At 40.6% G+C, this 19907-nt stretch overlaps 1 protein-coding gene across 2 annotated transcripts in view; it reads left to right on the top strand.

Moving 5' to 3' along the window:
- FAM171A1 (family with sequence similarity 171 member A1) overlaps positions 1-19907 on the top strand; it is a 180682-nt gene that overhangs the window by 100076 nt on the left and 60699 nt on the right. For both annotated transcript variants that reach the window (XM_072651606.1, XM_072651605.1), the window contains one exon: positions 7256-7348. In XM_072651606.1, coding sequence (XP_072507707.1) covers positions 7256-7348 — 93 coding nt within the window. The remainder of the gene's footprint in view (positions 1-7255; positions 7349-19907) is intronic.

Below are 19907 nucleotides of genomic sequence, written 5' to 3'. Positions count from 1 at the left end.
GTATCCATTGTCTGAGAACCATTCCAACCTGGCAGGGGAGGGGAACCTGCAACCTTGAGGCTACATTTGGTCCTCAAGTGGGGCCCTTTGACTGAATCCCTTGGATTCAAAGAACCCCACTTGAGAACCTAGAGGGCCACATGTGGCTTTGAGGCCATAGATTCCCCACCCTTGGTGTAGAGGCTTATCACTAGTTTGACCACAGAGTAATTAATTTTTTGTCAATTCTCAAAGACTATACTAAATTAACAAAAGTGGGTACAATCTCTGCTGGTAGAGGGGAAATACAAATAGTAATGAAATTACAGTTTGTTGCCTTCACTACCTTTTATTTGTAGATATTGTATGCCCTCAGAAAAAGAAATTTATAGACTATTGATAACCAAATCTGCCATGTATCAGGAGTCATCACTGAACTCAAGACTGTGCATTTGGGCTACGTTTCTTTATTAGAAGTACTTTGCATACCTTAACACACACACACTGAATAAATGTTGACTGCTTTATTCTTATTCATGTCAGCTTTTGCACCTAGATAACTTTGTTCATTCAGTGTTTATTCTAATTTCAATTGTTATTTTACCCTACAGAAATGACATAAAGTAAGGTTCTCATTTTGTTGGGAAATACAGTGACTTTAAAATTACCACTCCATGCCCTTCCTCTGGTAATTCCCCTCTTCTCCCCTCCTCCCCCTCCCCTGACCCAGCCCATTTGCTGTGAAATCTCCTCCCTGGGTTTTTGGTTCTTCCAATCTTGTAGAAGTCAGTTACTTCTAAAAGCTCTAATTCAATTCCCCTTTTCCCAAGGCAGGATCTGTTTTTAGAGAGACAACATTCTAAGAGGACCAACGCCAGCAGATTATACTCACTCTAAGGTCCCCATCTGCCACTGCATAATCTCTCTCTCCCACCATGAGAATATTATTCAGCAGAACCTTCTTCCTTCACTGAATCTAGAATCCCCCTGTTCTTTATCTTTTTTTTAATCATAGCTTTCAGTCCTTAAATGATCTCTCCTTGATCTATTTTCTAGGTCAGTTGTTTTTCCAAAGAGATATTTCACATTTTCTTCTATTCATTCTTTTGATTTTGTTTTATTGTTTTTAAGAGGAGGTGTGGTCACTGTTCTTCGGGCAGGCCTGTTCCCTGGTTTGTGAGTCACCACAAGCACTTTTTTTCTCCCTCTAGCTATGACCAGGGTTCCTGCTCCCTTGTGGTCTCAAGCTCTGGTGTGCTAGTGCTCCTTCTTGCCCTGGGACCATAACCTACCCCCAAGTATGGGCAGTGAAGCAGAGTCCTGCATCCAGTTGCAGCCAAAGGACCCAAATAATCTCCTCACCACCATCTGGACTTTGACCAGATTGAAGTTCTCTCTTTGCTCTTGTCTCCTTGTGTGCTTTTAGAAAATCTGTCAGTGGTCCCTCTTTGACATGTTGTTATTTGTTGTAGTCATGATTTTTAACCCCATAAGTACCTTTCTCTTTCTAGGTTTAATTTTCCCTTTTTTATCTTGAGTAATTAATTCCATTGCTTGTGCCTTTCGTGCTGTATTGGCTTACCTTTTTGTGTTTCTATCGTCTGGGTTGCTTTCAAAGCATATAGTCTATCATGACTCTCTTTTTGTAGAAATGCTTCGAATGCCTCTCTCTTATTGAATCTCCATCTTTTCTTCATTGATTGCATCCTGTCTTCTGTCATCCGCCTCTCTCACTTTTCATCAGTGATAGTGGAGTAGTTTACTGTTTCCTTCTCCAGCTCATTTTATAGATGAGGAAACTGAGGCAAACAGAGTTTAGTGACTTGCCCAGAGTTACATAGCTGATAAGTATCTGAGGCTGGATTTAAACTTAGGTGTTCCTGACTCCAAGCCTGATGCTCTATCCACTGAGTCATCTAGCTGCAAACAGGCTCATACCTCCCACTTCCTAAAAAAACTCCACTTGATCCATTCATCCCCAGTAACTATTTTTGCGACTACACTGCTTAGGAAGACTGTCTTCAATCAATGTGTCCATTTATTTTCCTCTTGCTATTGTCGATGTCTCTCCCTTTCATCACTAACGTCCTTGAGAATCTTGTCTCTCCCTATGTTTTAAACTCTTTACAGTCTGGCTTCCAGCCTCATCATTCCACTGAAACTGTTCCCTCCAAAGTTACCTGTGATCTCTTCATTGCCAGATCCAGTGGCCTTTTCTCAATACCCATCCTTCTTGACCACTCTGTACTCTTTGACCCTGTTAATTCTGTTTAATACTCAATTCTCTCTAGGTTTCTGTGACAATGCTGGCTCTTTCTACCTTTCTGACCGCTTTTCTCAGTCTCCTTTGTTAGCTGCTAATAGTGGGCAGCCCACAAAGCTCTCTCCACACCTTCTACTTCTATGCAGTTTCTCTTGGGGACCTCATTGACTTGCATGGATTGAATTCTCATCTCTCTGCTGATAATTCTTAGATCTGCTCATCCAGCCCTTTGATTTTTTTCTAATCTCCAGACTTTTATCTCAAGCTGACTGTTGGACATCTCAAACTGGGTGTCCTTGCAGACGTCTTAAACTCAACATATCCAAAGTTGCACTTGATTTTCTCCAAAAACCTTCCCACCATTTCTGAATTTCCTTATGACTGTTGAGATCACCACTCTCCTCCCAATCACTCAGGCTCCCAACCTTTCATCCCTCTATGCCCCATTCTCTTTCACCCTGTCATATCCAGTCTTCTGGGAAGTCTTGTCAATTTTACCTTTGCAACTTCTCTGTATATATGCTACCTTCTCCCCTCTGACCCTGCAACCACCTGGAGCAAGGCCTCATCACCTCACACCTATACTAATTTTAACCTCTTATCTCTCCCCATAACAATCCATCCTCCTTTCAGCTGTCAAATTAATCTTCCTCAAGTACACATCTGCATTAAATATATAACCAAAGAGAGTTTGAAATCCAAAGCCACCTTACTCTCCTCCCCCCCAACCCCAACCTCTATCCTTTCCAGTCTTCTTATAGTCTACTTATACCCACATACTTTGGGATCTAGTGCCACTGATCTACTTGTGTTTGTTCACACAAAATGCTCCCTCTGCTGACTCTATGCCTTTTTATTGGCTACCCCCCATGCCTGCAATTCTCTCCCTCATCATCACCACCTCCTGGCTTCCCTTGTTTCCTATACATCCTAGTGAAAATCCTGCCTTCATGCTAGTGTCTTCATTCTAGTGATGATCTCTAGTTTGTTCTTTATGTTTTTCAGGCATTTCAGGCACGTGTGACTCTTTGTGGCCCCATGTGAGGTTTTCTTGGCAAAGATACTGAAGTGTTTTGCCATTTCCTTCTCCAGCCCATTTTACAGATGAGGAAGTAAACCATGTTAAGTGACTTGCCCATGGTCACACAGCCACTAAGTGTCTGAGGCTGGATTTGAACTCAGGTCTTCCTGACTCCAGGACCAGTGCTCTATCCTCTACCTCCAAATTCTGCTCTCTCTCTGCTATACCACACCAAAGTGTTGCCTTCCCCATTAATGTAAATTCCAGAAGGGCCAGGACTATTTAACATTTGTCTTTCTTAGCATAGTATTGGCACATCTTAAGTTCTTACTAAATATTTGTTGATTGTTTTATTGGAAAGGACAAAGGCTCTTAGTGGAATGGTAGTTAAGTAGTTGATGAGTATTGTCAATAGCAAGATAAGAAGAATTAATTACCTTGTATTTTGTTGTTATTCAGTTGTGTCTGACACTTCATGACCTCTTTTGGGGGTTTTCTTAGTGAAGATGCTAGAGTGGTTTGCCATTTCCCTCTCTAGCTCATTTTGCAGATGAGGAAACTGAGGCAAGCAGGGTTTAGTGACTTGCTCAAGGTCAAAAGTATCAGAGGCTGGATTTGAACCCCAAGCCTAGTGCTCTATCCACTGAGCTACCTAGCTGCCCACCTTGTATGTAACTAAATTTTATTTATTTTGTACTTACCATGTATCTATCTGTTCTATACATACTTATATATATTGTCTCTCATAATACCAGTCCTGGAGGTAGAGATGGTTTTATTTTTTTTTTCTTTGTATGACTAACCTCTAGTATGATGCAGAGTTTTTGATTTATTTATTGATGAATTCCAATAGAATAAAAATCCTTAAGGACAAGGTACATTTTTATCTTGGGTCCACCCTAGTGTCCACCGTGTAGTAGGCACTTCATAAGTGCTTCTTGATGGAATGTATGATGAAGGCTAAGGAGCAGGGATGCAGTTTGAAAACTCTGGAGGGGAACAAGTAGAAGCTGTGGACAGTATAGAGGAACTGTGATGTACTACAGTTCTCCTCCCCTTGATTCTTTCCTACTGTCTTCTCTTTCCTTTGGCCAGGGTAAAATAAGAAAGAAAGGCAAGGGTGAGGTCAGGAGGATAGGCTCCCCTTCATTTATTCTTACCACCAGCTTCTATAGCCCAGAGCAGAGTAGTACCAAAGCTTAGGGAAGGGGGATAACAACAGGCAATATGGTGGCCAAGGCAGCAGCCAAAGTCTGAAGGATCCAAGAAAAAGGAGGAAAGGAGGAGAGAAGCTTGCAGTTGAAAGGATAGGGGAACTCCTAGGGTGCTTGTATATAAGGGACATCTGTTATTTGGGAACTGCCAGATGCTTAGAGACCTTTAGTCCTGGCCTCCCAGAGACCTAGAAGAATTTGGCTTTTCCTCAGTCACCAAATTGGATTTTGCCTTGAGAGAACAAGGGCGCAGCCCTTCATTTTTTCATGCCAAGGAAAGTTCAAAAGTGATTTGGGCACCCGATTCAGCTTGTCACGAGAGGAGAGTAGCATGGGATGTTTGAATTGCATTCTCTTTGGATGCAGTCGTCACAAATGCCAGAAGAAAAAGGAAACTATTTCCCTAATCTCCTTTCTCCCGAGTGAATCAGACAATAGTGACATTACATATTTTCCAGCTTGCTCCTTCACAATAGTCAGGCCTTTGCTTGAAATATTAAGAAAAGGTGCTAGTGCTGAAATGATTTGATTGAATTTCAGTCAGTGACTTAGCACACTGTAAGCATTTAATAAATGCTTGTTGCCTTTCCTGTTACACAAATTCACCAGAGCTGTGAAGCTTTCATGTTTCAGAGTTCCATGTGTCCTTCCTAAAAGGGCATATTTTCTATATTTATCATTTAAAAAGAGCTCTTTCGAACATGTACACAAAACAAGGTATTCTTAGCAGGTTTTGTTGAGCTGGATTTCTCTCCTCACCCTTACTTAGCAAACAAGCACCAAGGCATAGAGTTTTTCCTTCCTGGGAGTGGTAGAAGTAAGGGGAGACATCATATAAAGCTTTATCTCATCAGAGACAGGAGCAGACTTAGCTAGATCACGTTTTAGGCTGACTCTCCCTGATAGTGTAATTTGAACTCTGAAAATTGTGGTCTGGAATTTATCTTCAAAGGCAGACTTTCTTCTTTTTGTTAAATTTTATTTTAAGAAGTTAATTCTGAAGAACATGGACTCCTCCACACATAGTTGATTTCAGTCAGAAATACCTCCTACCTTTTCAGGGGTCCTATGAGTCCATATTATTTTTGCCTGTTTTAATTGGTAGTCTCTGAGTTGGACAAGTCAAGGATAAATTGAAAACAACTGGTTTTTTTTAAATTTCCATTTTGATAATTAGTATTCTTGAAACCAAAAACAACAGTAGAGAGAAAGTTATTTAATGTAACCCTCTTTCCCTGATAGATCAGAGAACTCTAAACCAATAGAGGCAAGGGAGGAGGGGGAAATCGGAGGGGAGGGGTAGAAGTCACTTAAGACAAGGTCACATGCCTACCTAATGGCAGAGATGGAGCTTGAACTCTGTTGCAGCCTCCCTTGTTAATGTGCTTTCCACAACACTGGGCTACATCTCCATTCTGTGTTGTGTTATAGTGATCTGATAGTTTGTTTGGTCACTGTATAGACACAGCCTTAGAGTCAGAAAGACCAGTGTTCAGGGATTTTCCCTGACACGTAATAGCTGTGTGACTTCTGGGCAAATCATTTAACCTCTTAGTGACTTGACAGTTCCATAAGACTGTTGGCTACAAACAAATTTTCACTATGCATGAGTAGAGGGAGTTTCTTACTCCACAGAACTTCCCCCTCCCCCTTTCCGAAAAAGCATGTGTGTGCATCTGTATAATATAACTTATATATCCTAGCCATATATGTGTGTGTGTGTACATATATGTTTGTTTTGTGCAATGCAAATTTTTAAAATATTAGTAACTAAATAAACTTTTAAAAAACAACAGGAAAAAAAAGTAGAGATGCCATATTTTCCAAGGGCTGTTCTCAGCCACAAAGATAATGATTGGTCCATAATCTTCAGAGGGTCCATGGAACACAATCAAGTGAATTGATTTCAGGCAGGGAGACTTTGCATTAAAAGATGAAATGTCCTTTGTTAGAGAAAAACCAAATAATGTTGTTGTTCAGTTGGTCTCAGACTCTTTGTGACCTCACTTGGGGTTTTCTTGGCAAAGATACTGGAGTTTGCCATTTCCTCATACAGCTCATTTTACAGATGAAAAATCCCAGGCAAACAGGGTTAAGGGACTTGCCCAGGATCATACTACTACTGTGAGTGTCTGAGGTCAGATTTGAACTCGGAAAGATGAATCTTCCTAATGTCAGACTGGGCGCATTTTATGCATTATGGCGCCACCTAGCTGTCCCTCTTAGATGGTGATGGGAGTCCTCCATTAGTAGAGATGAGAAAGAAGTTAGCTCCCGAAGGTTTCTTCTAGGTGTAATTACTGGTCCATTATTTCCATGTCTTTGTTTCTTTGGCCTCTGTGGTCCACAGAATCAGCTTACTTGACCCTCTTATTTATATTTGTCGTCTTGAGTTATGGCCTGCACATTCACTTCTTTAGATAGTCTTCTGGGAATTTTTATAGCCTTTAGCTAACTGAAATAAAAACAAATAGTTTCCAAATCAGAATAGGACTAAAAACATTCTGCCATTAGACAGTGAGCTCCTTGAGAACAGGGATTATTGTCTACCTTTTTCTGTATCCTCAGCACTCAACATATTGGCACATAGTAGGTGCTTAATAAGTGTTTATTGACTGATCTGTAAGCTCCTGGCATATATAGATTGTTTCATTGTATGCCTTTGTATTCTTAGTTCCTGGCACATAGTAGGACTTAATAATGGCTAATTGTCTGATTGATCTGTGGTTTAATTTAGATGCTAAAATTCACTGCCATCTTTTTTTTCTCCTTCCACAGTGTTTTCTTCTCTAAGCCTTGGCCTGCTCCCTGAGCGATCAGCTACTCTAATGGTATACGAAGATGTCGTCCAGATAGTCTCAGGATTTCAAGGTATGTTTAGGATTTTAAAGTGGACAAAGGCAACTTGTAACATCACTTACCTCAGCCTTGCCAGTGGCCAAGTCATAAAGTATCTGCTGGCAGGAAGCATCACTAGCCAGAACGGATATGTTAGATGGTTGGTGGATCATTAGTTGGCCTTGAATGGATTTCTTTTAGGCTCAGCTGGTTTTTCTAGGGCCTGGGGAGCTCTGCTGACTAGCCTGCCTGCTCAAAGAATGTCTCAATGTGAAATGTCCTCTTATTATTGCTTATTTTTATTGCTTGTGCCATTTAGTGTACTTCCCTCTGTGAATTATATCGAGTTTATCATGTTTTTGCTGTCATTCAGTTGTTTCAGGGATATCTAATACTTTGTGACTCTATTTGGGGTTTTCTTAGCAAAGGTACTAGAGTGGTTTGCCCCACACATATTTGCTAGATAATCTTTGCTTTGTTTGTAAGTATTTCATGTTCTTTTCCCTGTTGGCCCGTGAGCTCCTCGAGAGTAAGGTTTTATTGCCTTTCTTTGTATCCCTAATAATACTTAGCTAGTGCCTGGCACATAGTAGGGATTTTATAAATGCTTGTTGATTGACTAGCAGCATTCTTCTTTCAGCCTTCATTAAATAAACACTATTTCCAATCATTTCAGAACCTTTTCACTAAACAATAGTGCCTCCAAAATTTCACTTATCCTTTTTAGTTCCTTACTATAAACACATGGAAACTAAAGAGCCTAACTGCCTTGTCCTTGGCTGTGACAGGAAATCCTCACCTACAGTGGGAGGAGAGAGCATATCTCTGGGTAAAGGCTACCTCTGATCTGAATAGAGAGTTTTATTTCATGTGTACCTCATAAACTGAGACTCATACTTTCTGACTCCTAATTTTCGGTCAAAAGAGTCTGTTTTATGACATATTCATCAATGGTATTATTATTGTTATTGACATAATTTCTGTTGCTTTATACAGAAAATATCTGGATGTGGCACTGTGCCCCTTGCAAGTGTAAAGGTGATTTCTACCCCAAATCTCTGTTATCATAGAATGTCAATGTCAGAGCTGAAAGGGACCTCAGAGGTCATTGGTTCTAGCCTCTACTTAGCCCTTTACAACAAGTGATAAAAGGTCATCAAAGCTTAGCTTGAAGAGCTCCAATGAAAGAGAATCTCCTCACTCATAAGGCAGCCCATTCCACTTTGACAGAATGATAGTTATTCAAAAATGTTTCCTAAATTTGTCTTTTCAGAACTTCTGTGCCATTGCTCCTGGTTCTAATTACTAGGACAGGAATTCTTAACCTAGGGTACTTTAAAACATGTGTAGATAGATAAATGGATAGATGGATGGGTGAATGAGTAGATGGGTAGGTAGATAGAAAGATGGATGGTTGAGTGGATGGGTGGGTGGACCAACATATGGATGGATGGATGGATGGATGGATGGATGGATGGATGGATGGATGGATGATGGATGGATGGATGGGCAGACAGATAAATAGGTAAATAGACATGCAGATAGATAGCTGCCTTCCAGTATAGTTGATCTCCTTTGTATTTTATATCATATGTTTAAAAACGTTATTCTGAGAGAGGTTGACCAGCTTAACTCAAAAAAGGTTAAGGAGCTGCTCTAGAGTAGAAAAGTTGTTCCTCCTTCCATGTGACAGCCCTTCAGATACTTCATGATAGCAATCCTAAAGATGAGGGTGACAGGAGATTATTGAGGGATACAGGGGTTATCCTCGGCAATGAGAAGCTCTACCTTTTCTTGGGAGCAAATGGAGAGAGAGAGAGTAAAAAGGGTAAAAGAGGAGGTAATGACATGTGGGTGTTCTGAGGTATGGCTTGAGTGAGAAAAGGGAGCTCAGTAGGATAGTGGGTAAGGACCTCCGCTGCTGAGAGGGAGTGGCTGGGAGCTTGAGAGGAAAATTTTGAAACTGGTTTTATCCACTATGCCTCAGTACCCCACATCTGCTCATTTTTATTCATCACTAGAAGAAGTAGTTTCTCTAGGTAGCTGATAACTCAGTGGATAGAGCACCAGACCTGGAGTCCAGAAGACCTGAGTCCAAATCCAGCCTCAGACACTCACTAGCTGTGTGACCCTGGGCAAGTGACTTACCTCTGCTTGCCTCATCTGTAAAATGGGTATAATAATAGCACCTACCTCCCAGGGTTGTTGTGACAGATAAAAGACAGCATTTGTAAATCACTGTGCCAACCTTAAAGTGCAACATAAATAGCAGCAGTTATCATTATTGTTGTTATCTGAGCCTGTTAACATGAATTCATCAAACACAGCTAGATGCTTTCTTAATATATCCCTATTTATCGCAGGCATTAAGTGAACCATTTTTGTCCTTTCCCATCCAGCAAAAAGATAATAAACCTAATTATCATAGTAACTAATAATAGAAATTACTGACATTAATATAACACTTACATGTTCCAGGCACTATGCTGTGTGCTTTACAATTATTACCTCATTCTGTCACCACATCAACCCTGGGAGGTAGGTAGTATTATTGTACCCATTTTGCAAATGAGGAAACTGAGGCAAAGAGGGTTAAGTGACTTGCGCAGGATCACACAGGTATGGGGTATCTGAGGCTGGATTTAAACACAGGTATTCCTGATTCCAAACCTGGCGCTCTATCCACTGAGCCACCTAGATTATTTTCCTTGGCACAGAAATTGGAAGCAGAGAAACCATTGGGCAGCATTGTCTTCTCTCTGTCATGGGTTATCATAGTCCCATACACCTCAGAAGGCAGCCCTACCCCTTTAATACTCCTCTTTTCTCCAGTAGAGTTAAAAACAACAAGAGTAACATTTTCATAGTTTGTAGATTCCCTTCCTCACCTTGGTCCCTGCTGAATGGTACTACTCCTTGTACTGTCCTCACAGAACAATGCCATGCTTTTGTATTCATTCACCATCATCTACCTTTGCTTCCCTCTTGTATACATCTCCTTTCTAGTCTCAGTTGGAGAGTGAGCTGCCTGTTCATCTTCACTTCTCTCTTTCTAGACAATTCTTTTCCTCCTCATCACAACTGAATTGTTTCTATAGAGGGTTTCCTACCCATTAGGGTCTGCTTTTTAGGCCATGGAGTCCTGCCTGTTTTTCCTCTGAATATTTTAGAATCTGTCTTTCCCCAGATCTAGTCTGTATGCCAGACTATGCCTAGCTTTTCTCTCCTCAAATTATAAGATGACGCAGTTACTCCCGCAGAGTTTCCATCTTTTTCACCTCAGGAACCAGTTCAGCTCATCCACTTTTCAAAGCGTAAGCAAGTCAGGAAATTGTTAACGGATGTATTTTCGGCAGAGAGAGGACTCCCGCAGATGTCCAGCTAATTGAAGGCCTTTTCCCCTGCCTACCCCATCATTGCTATCTCGCGCCTTCAGGCCCCTAATGATAACATTACCTTCCTCTTTGCGTTTAACTTCACTGGAACGCTTCCCACCATGCTTCCCCACTCTGGTTCGTAGATTTCCTCACAGGAGTGGCTTCTTAATATACAGTGCAACCCTGCCCCCTCTTTTAATTAGCCTGTCTCTTTTGAGGAAGGCATACCTTTTCAGAGCTGGACTCATTACAGCCAGGAAGCTCATCCCACTGCATCCGAGAGATGACGATGACTGTAAGATCCCGGCTGCTTCCTTACCTTGGGATGTGCCACACATACCTCTTTTTACCAGGACTTTTGCATTTGTCCACTGCTTTCTGATGCCACTGGTTATGGGGCAAGCATTTTTTATGGATGTTGTCTTCCAGGAATCTCTGGAGAGCTCCATTGTTATTACCACATGGTAACTACACTTCATGATGTCTAGTGTTGTCGATATGTCGGTTTTTCTACCTCCCTTTTCTTTTTCAATTGCAAACTTAATCAAAAGGGCTTTAAAGTCTCTGGGAAACTACTTCTTTGCTCACTTTTCTTAGGTGTATCATATCTAGTCATGAGCTTATCATACCTGTATTTTAAGCCATAGTTCATAAATCTAAAACGGAATAGTCCTTGCCTTGAAGGAGTGTATATTCGGCCAGGGGAAAGCAATTTGTATGTAGATAACTAATTTACACACACACACACACACATACACACTCACACACACGGGGTGGGGGTCAGGGATCTGTGTACATAAATACAGGTGTGTAAATACACATCCATGTTTTATGTAGGTACACATATACATGCATAAATTTATGCAGGCATGTTGCTTGTCTTTCATTTCAGACGAGGACCAGTGACATCATAGGGTGATGTCTTAACTTGTTGGTGAATTGTATTTAATTGAGGTAGAGTTTCACAAAGTCATTAATATACATGCATGAATACATGTATATATACTTGGTGTACACACATATATCTGTGCAGGCATGCATATATTTATACACACATGTATTTATGTACCTAGACATACATATGTGTATACTCACAAACATAATTGTGTTTGTATGTGTGTGCATTAAGAAATTCCAGGTAAGGGGGGGAGAATGGATTTGGATGGAGAATCAAGAAGCCTTTTGTGTAAGAGGCAGACCTTCAGCTGAATCTTCAAAGGAGAACCAGGGGTTCTAAGAGGAGGGGTGAGAAGGAAGAGCATCCCAGACATGGAAAAATGGGAATGTCCTGTATGGGAGATAACAAACAAGCCTCTTTGGTTAAATCTCAGAGCATAGGGGGGAAAGTAATGGGAAATCAGCCTGGGAAGGGAGGCTGGAGCCAGATTATAGGAGACTTGAAATGTCCAACAGAGGAGTTTGTACTTTTTGCTAAAGGCAGTAGGGACCCCCTGCCTTTGAGAAGAGCAGTGACTGATAGAGTCATGCATTGGGGATGTCCTTGTGAAAGGTGTCTAGAGGATGGATCATGGAGAGGAGAGGTTGTAGGTAGGGATCAGAGTCCTGGCAGGAGGCAATGCTGACTTGAACTTGAGTGGTGACTCTGGGAGGTTGGAGAAGGAAATGAATGCAAGAGATGTTGGGAGGCAGAATCACCATAACTTCCACGGAAGACATTGGGGGTGTTTCGCCTGCAAAAGAGAGAACCCTAGGGATGTTATGGCTGTTGCCAAGCATTTGAGGGACTGTCATGGAAGAGGGATTTGATTTCTATAACTCTTTGGCCCTAGAGGGCAGAACCTGAAGCAGCAATGGTCAGACAAGGTGGAAAGAGGCAAATAAAACAATATTTACATTCTAATGCGGGGGAGGGGGGGTTAGGAAGGTAGGGGGAATATACTGATTTGGAGTCAGGACATTAGATTTAAATCCTTGATTGACTATTTATTGGGTTTTACAAATTACATGACCTCTCTAGACATCAGTTTCCTCAATGAAAGGACTAAACTACGTAACGTCTGAACTTCCAGCTCCAAACCAATGATCCTTTGGTCTTAAAACTGGTAAGGAATTGTTTTAACTAGTATATAGCTAAGGAATCCTTTGTGGAGGAGGGTCTTGACCTGGAACTCCAAGGATGGCTAAGATTTGTATAAGCAGAAAAAAAGGATGGCATTTTAGGTGAAGGAAGCAATGTGGGGCATGGAGGGTAGAGAAGTCAGGAATGTACATCAGGGGTGCCAAGCTCCAGTGCTTGAACCCAAGCAAAATACAGTTAGGAAGAGTTTAACACAATAAGTAAAAATGCAATACAACTTACATAATGTTAATTGGGGTTTTCTAAGTCAAAATGTGATCCATAGAGATTTCTTTCTATTTGAGTAGAACACCACTGATGTGTGTGACATGTTCCAATGGGAATATATAGTTCAGATAGAAGGATAATTGACAATGTTTGGGAATGCAGGTTGGGATTAGATTGCAGAGAACCTTGAATACCACCTGCCCAAGGATTTTGGACACTGTCCTGTCAGAGCTGGGAGTCATAGGTGGTTTGTGAGCAGTAGGGTGGCATTATGGAGTCAGAATTTTAGGAAGATCCATTTTGTGTGCAGAATGGATTGAAGGGACAGGGAGATCAATCATTTGGGAGACTGAGAGCCTGAACTAAGGAAGTGGAAGTAGGGATGTAATGGAACAGGCAGACACAAAATATATCACAAAGGAAGAGCTGCCAGGACTTGATGACGGATCAGATATGGGCAAACAGGAAGGAGTGAAAGATGACTCAGGTTTCCAGCCTGGCTGACTGAGAGAATGATGCTGCTCATGACAGATATAGCAGAGTCAAGAGAGCAAGAAAGATTTTAGAGAGAAGAAGAGTTCACTTTTCAGTATATTAGATTTCAGATGATTGCAGAACATCCAAATCAGTAGGTGCTAGGTGAACAGAGCTCAGAAAACCACTGGTCCTGGAGATGCAAATTTGGGAGAGTCTTTCACTGAGAGATGAACATTGAAAACATAAGAATTGATGAGTTCTCTGAGCTAGGAAACTGCCAAATTCCAGCCCAGAGCTGAGTCATTTAGATCTATTTGTCTTAGAACCTCTCAGAGTAGTAAATACATTCAGGTCCTGCCTGCTCAGCTGATTTAAAAACATTTTTTTAAAAACTATTATTAGCCTTCCTGTCTATCACTAAGCATTGGTGATTGTTCACCATAGGATTTGGAAATGGCATGAACCTTGGGGAGTTTCTAGTGCGATTCTTTGTTTTTCTCCAAAGTAGAAAACTAAAGCCCAAAGAGGTAAAGAGACTTAGAGGAGGTCATACAGATGTGTGTACAGATGTGTGCAAGAAAACCCATCTCCCCATTCTGTAGTAGTGACTCCACTTCCAGGATCAAAAGTAATTCTGTACGACTGCCAAAAAGAGACTATTAGTTAGTTACATTAATAAATAATGTTAAACCACTTTGAATTTTATCAAACTCCTTAAAATTTTTTCAATATATTTTATTGATTTTTGTTTTTTATATCACCTAGATTTCCTTCTGTATCCCTTTTCCTTCCCCCTCCCTAAGACCTATTCCTGATAGCAAAGATTTTTTTTTAAAGGAAGAAGAGAAAAATTTGATCAAAACTGATCAAGACAGGAAAAAAATGATTTTATATACAGTGTTTCAAACCTGGGGACTTTTTTTTAACTATAAAAACAATTCAGTAACCTCTATCCAAATAATAAAACTCAAAGGGGTAAGATTAATTTCCCCAAAATATGAAGGATTATGGCTGTCCTTTTCTCATGGGTACACATTGTAATATTCAGGGTGAGCTGAAAGTCTGGGTGTGTTCACCCATATGCCATCTGTTCTGGCAACAAATGGAGCTTGCAAATTATGTGGGTCAGGACATTGCATCCTGTGTATTCACAATTTGGTACCACCAGCTTTGCATTCCTGGGGAAGTGGAGGGAGGGCTTTATAGCCTGGCAGACCACCAGACAGAGCCCTGTTAGATTTCCATTTAGTGGGTCAGAACAGGTCTGTCATGTGTGTCTAACCCAGGGGCTAGTTTGGCCCTAGTGAATGGTAACTGCAAATAGACCAATTCCCCAAAGTAAGGAATTGTAGAATTATAGGTGAGACCAGAGAGGTCATTGAGCCCAACCTCTTATTTTACAGATAATCTTTAAGACACATTTAAGTGATCTGCTCAGGCTCCCATAGATAGTAAGTGTCTGGGGTGGGATTTGAACTCTGCTCTTCTGAATCTAAGTCCAGAATTCTATCCGTTACCTCACTTCACTTCTAGGGAATAGACATATAATGTCTTCAGAACATGCATAAGGAAGAATTCCATTGTTTTTGCTCTGTGACTCCCTCTACCTCCATTTTGAAGATCAATTGATAAAATCCCCCAGACTGTCACCATCTTCTCTATTTGATAAAGCTCATTTCTTTGTGCCAAACGTATTGCCTCTGCCCAACCAGAAAACACGGTAAAATGAATTGAATTTCATAATAAAACTCTTCAGGAAAACTATCAAGCAGGAAATTGGCTCCCATTTTTTGTGTTCTTGAAGAAAAAGAAACATGAATTTTTCTATTTAAAGAAATCTTAATAAAAGAAAAGTTCTATATCTGACTGCCTATAGAATTTTCATTCATTCTTTATGAGAGACATTGTGCTGTAACTACGGATTAAAAAAAAAAATCAACCCTGCTCATGTGCTGCTTTTGTTTGTATCCCCAGAATTTAGCACACATAGTAAGTGCCTAATCAATGCTTGTACATTAATTGTTGACTGCCTTATGGTTAAAGCCTCATCGATATCATGTAGTTTCAGTTTGCGAACTGTCCCAACACCCAATGCAGCACATGAGTAAGAAGAGACTGGGGGCCTGGTCTTAGCTCTGCCACTAACTAGCAAATCCCTTCATCTCTCTGACCCTCCTTGATTTCGCTTATAAATGAGACACCTAGATTTGAGATTACATAATCTTTAGGATTCCTAGAGATTTAAAAAAAAAAACAAAGCTCAGCAGTTCCCTTTCCCAGCCTGTTCCACCAATTCACCCCTCCTTTTCCCAACCATCATATAGTCTGTTCACTTCCTAATCATTCCCCCATTTTCATTCCCCCAGAATGTCTTCTTTCACCTTGCTAGCCAATTCACCCTTCTCTCTTCTGAGGTTACTGATTCAGCATGACTGGAGCAGCTGAGAAACTGGTCCTATGTGATATGGACCAAGTTTCAACCATAAGGCAGCCTATTCAGTTCCAGAGCTTTACAAAAAAAAAAAAAAATCCGGGAATATCTGGCCCTTTTCAAGTGTTATAAATGGATCTGGGCCAGACAAGGTTGTAATGCTCCCTATGGAGACAGAATGGAGAGTATCCAAAGGTAGTCTTGGCAGTGACACAGTCGGATTGCTTAACCCTGGTCCACCCTGGTAATCACAAGGACTGGACACCACTTCATTGTTTACTCACCAGGCTTGACTTGCTATATACCCCAAAGCTAAGTAGCCGCTTTCTGCCTGATGCCATTTCTGAGCCCCTCCTGGGATTTAGGGCTTGTGCTCCCCTCCCCCAAAAATGACCTGTATGTGTTTTATATATAACTTTAGAGAGGTAGCTTGGCAGAGGAGACAAAGAGCTGGCCCTGAATCCAAGAACACCTGAATTCAAGTCCTGTCTCTTATGCCTATTGAGAAACGTACTTTCCAATGTTCCCCAGAGGAGTCAGACTTGTCAGGTAGCCAGCAAAAACCTCAGAGTAGATCTGGAACCAGATTAAAATGCAATCAGGAAATGTTTAACAAAACAAATAGAAATACAACACAACATAGATAATGTCAATTTGTGGTTTTCTAAGCCACTATGCAGCATAAAAGCCCATCTACTGCAAGGTACATAAGGATCCCCTCCTACAGCAGACTGACTTAGAAAACCACGTTTGTGTGTTTGTATGTGTGTGTGTGTGTGTGTGTGTTATTACTACAACAGCACAGTAAAGTCCTATAGGAACTACATTTTAATCTGGTTCAGCCTGGTCTCAGGAGTGTTGTAAACCACAGGTGCCCTGCCCAGCAGTTGGACACCTCTACTGTAGTCCACAGTGGGGAGCTAAGAATGGTCTTTATATTTTTAAATACAATTAAATTAAAATTAACTAATTGACATGAAATTTAATGTAAATTGAATATAAATTACATTAAAAATCCAAAAGCCATTTTTAGCCCTATGGCATACTAAAACAGTCAATGGGCAAGGTTTAGCCCTTGAGTCATAGTTGGCTAGTCCCTACAGGCTTCTTCTCAGTGGTTATAAATTGCCTAAAAGGTGATTGATTGACTACAAAACTGAAACACTCCCAAGGGGAAAAAATGGATACACATGTTACCACCCCTTGCATATATATTGTGGCCAATGATTGGAAATTTTTTCTGAGCAATGAGCAACCGGCATGGTGGCCTTTGGGCCTTTACCAAAATATTCAGTCATCATTATAGATTAGGAAGGACCTCACAGGCCATCTAAGTAAATCCCCCCGCATCTTACAGGTGAGGAAACTTTGCCCCAGGGAGGTATGAAGCGTCAAAGCAATACAGGAAGCATTTGAATTCACGTCTTCTTACTCCAGGGCCAGCCGTCTTTCCACTGTGTTCAGTTCAATTCAATAAACGTTTATTAAGCATTTACTATTGCAAGGCAATGGGAATCCTAAAAGAGGCAAAAGACAATTCCTAATGGACTGTATGTCAGGCATTCAGTTGTTTATAGTAAAAATATTTGTGGAGAGCCCTTCTTACTGGAAATTTCTATGATTTTCTGAGTGGATTTTTGCTTCTGTGAACTCCACTCACCATGAATCAGAGTCCCTCCTCACATCGCCATGTTCACTGTGTTCGGTTACAATGAAGAGCTCTGCTCCTCACTTTACCTGTGTGACCTTGGAAAAGTCACTTCCACTCTGTGCCTCTAGTTTTTTTTTTTTCAGTAAAATGAAAAGATTGGAGTAGTTTGTCTCTGAAGGCCCTTCCAGCTGCAGATCTTCTGAAACAGCTATACTTTAGAGGTTTGTGTCTTTGAGAGGTTTGATCCCAAGCCACTTGTTTACATGGCTTGTGGATGCTACATACACATACAAGGTTGGATGGGTCTTTCCTTGAAGATCCAGAAGAGTGGCTCTATTGAAATGCATAAGGGAATAAGCCATTCTTGTAATTTGAGATAGTTCATTTATTTACTATAACGTCACTGTTTCCCATGTATAACTGGAAACTAGCTGAAAGCAATTTCTTCTTTTTTATAATATATCATTTGTATGCTAACTTAAAAAAACATACATTTTCTATAATGAATTGCTCTACCTCCTGATTTTAATTATTCTCAGCTTCAGTTCTCATTCCTCCCACCCCCAGAATAGGGGCGTAATATTTGTAATACTCCATGATCAGCCTCTTTTAAAAGAAGAATTCATTTTAATGGAAAGGTAAATGACCATAAAACTCCACTTCCTCATTGAAATTATCGTGCTCTATAAAATTTCATAATAAAAAACAAAATCCTTGGAATGAATTTATCATTGTTGGATTTATTGTCATCATTATTATTTAAAGGCATACTGTGCCATGTCTCATCAGACTTCCATTGTTTTAGGGACAGGGAAAAGATCTAAAATCCCTGCTTATTCAGCCATATAAATAAAGATGTTTTTAACATATAGCCATGCTTTCTGTTTAGACAAGAACCCACATTATTTGGCTGCTCTTTAGTCTAGCCCATCCAACCTAGTCCCAGAAAAGGGTTCTTTGGGGATTGGAGGGATCCTGTGATGACAGCTCATTTAGAAGACTGCCGGCTTTTTGTGTGAAGATTCACAAATGATGTTTCATTGTTTAGTTCAGTGGCTATAGAATTAAAAGAGTGAAGACCATTGGGGAGGGGAGGGGAGGTCATTGTTCTTTCCAGCCAGATGTTTAATGCTTCAGTTGAAATTTTATCTTTTGAAATCTTTATGACAAGAGTAAACAATAAGTTAACTCTGCTAGGCTAATTTTCATTTCTTGGGCAGAAAAAAAGACTACATTCTGGCTTTCTTTTGTATGGGTATTTGTCCCCCATCCATCACACATGCACACAGACACAGAAGACACTTTAAAATGTATTTAAGCCTGATTCAATGGAGTGAGTCTGACTTGAGCATCAGAAGACCTATATTCTAGGTCCAGCCCTGTAACTAATTAGATATTTGATAGGTCACTTACTTTCTCAGTTTACTCATCTGCCAGTGGATGGAGTTATGCAGGATGACTGAAAGCACCATGTTTGTTCTTGTGTTGTTTCAGACATGTCTGACTTGTGACCCCATTTGGGATTTTCTTAGCAAAGAGAGCCATGGTTTTGCCATTTTCTTCTCCAGCTCTTTTTACCGATGAGGAACTAAGGCAAATAGGGTTAAGTGACTTGCACAGGGTCACAAAACTTGTAAGTGGCTGAGACTGGATTTGAATTCATGAAGATGAATCTTCAGGATTCCAAGTTCAGTGCTCTGTCTACTGTACCATCTAACTGCCAAAAATCACCATGGAATCCCAGATCTAAAATCTTGTTTTAAATTGCGTGGTAGAGGTCTTACAGTAGGTACACAGTAAGTGAAATGTAACCCAGGGGGTAGAAAGAATGACTGTTTGATGTTCTATGCTTATTTGAGGGTCAGAATTGTTGAGAACTTGGAGGAGGAGGAGAGCTTTTAGCTTTGAGAGAGGACATATATGACTCCTGGCTCTCTTCAGGGAGAGAGATCTCTAGAGAGAGAGCTCTTTGGATAAAAGCCAGCATGTAGAGGGGCTGGCACCTCAAGCACATTCCAGATTTCTAGGGGGCTGCCCTAAAGACTTCAGGGAATTTCTCTTTGGATAAGGTTGGTTGACACTCTCACTGAATCTTTTTCTCATATGTTACTCCTAGTGGGTGAGCTCATTCTCTTTGTGTATTGTTCGATATAGTTTAATCTGTGGAACTTTGCTGATTTCTATTTGTTATCAACTTGAATAAATGTGTCTATTCACTATTCACAGTGTATGATTTGCTCTTTACCATGTGGTCTTTGTTTAACTGGCATTTGGTGGGAAAGGTGTCAGACATTCAGACATAGCTTAGACCACTCCTTCCCCCTTAAGGGACAAGCACTTAAATCTGGAAC

The sequence above is a fragment of the Notamacropus eugenii genome, chromosome 3 (assembly GCF_028372415.1).
Source record: "Notamacropus eugenii isolate mMacEug1 chromosome 3, mMacEug1.pri_v2, whole genome shotgun sequence".
Classification (NCBI taxonomy): Eukaryota; Metazoa; Chordata; class Mammalia; order Diprotodontia; family Macropodidae; genus Notamacropus; species Notamacropus eugenii.
Note: the sequence above shows the minus strand (reverse complement) of the source record. Positions and strands in the feature narration are given on the sequence as shown.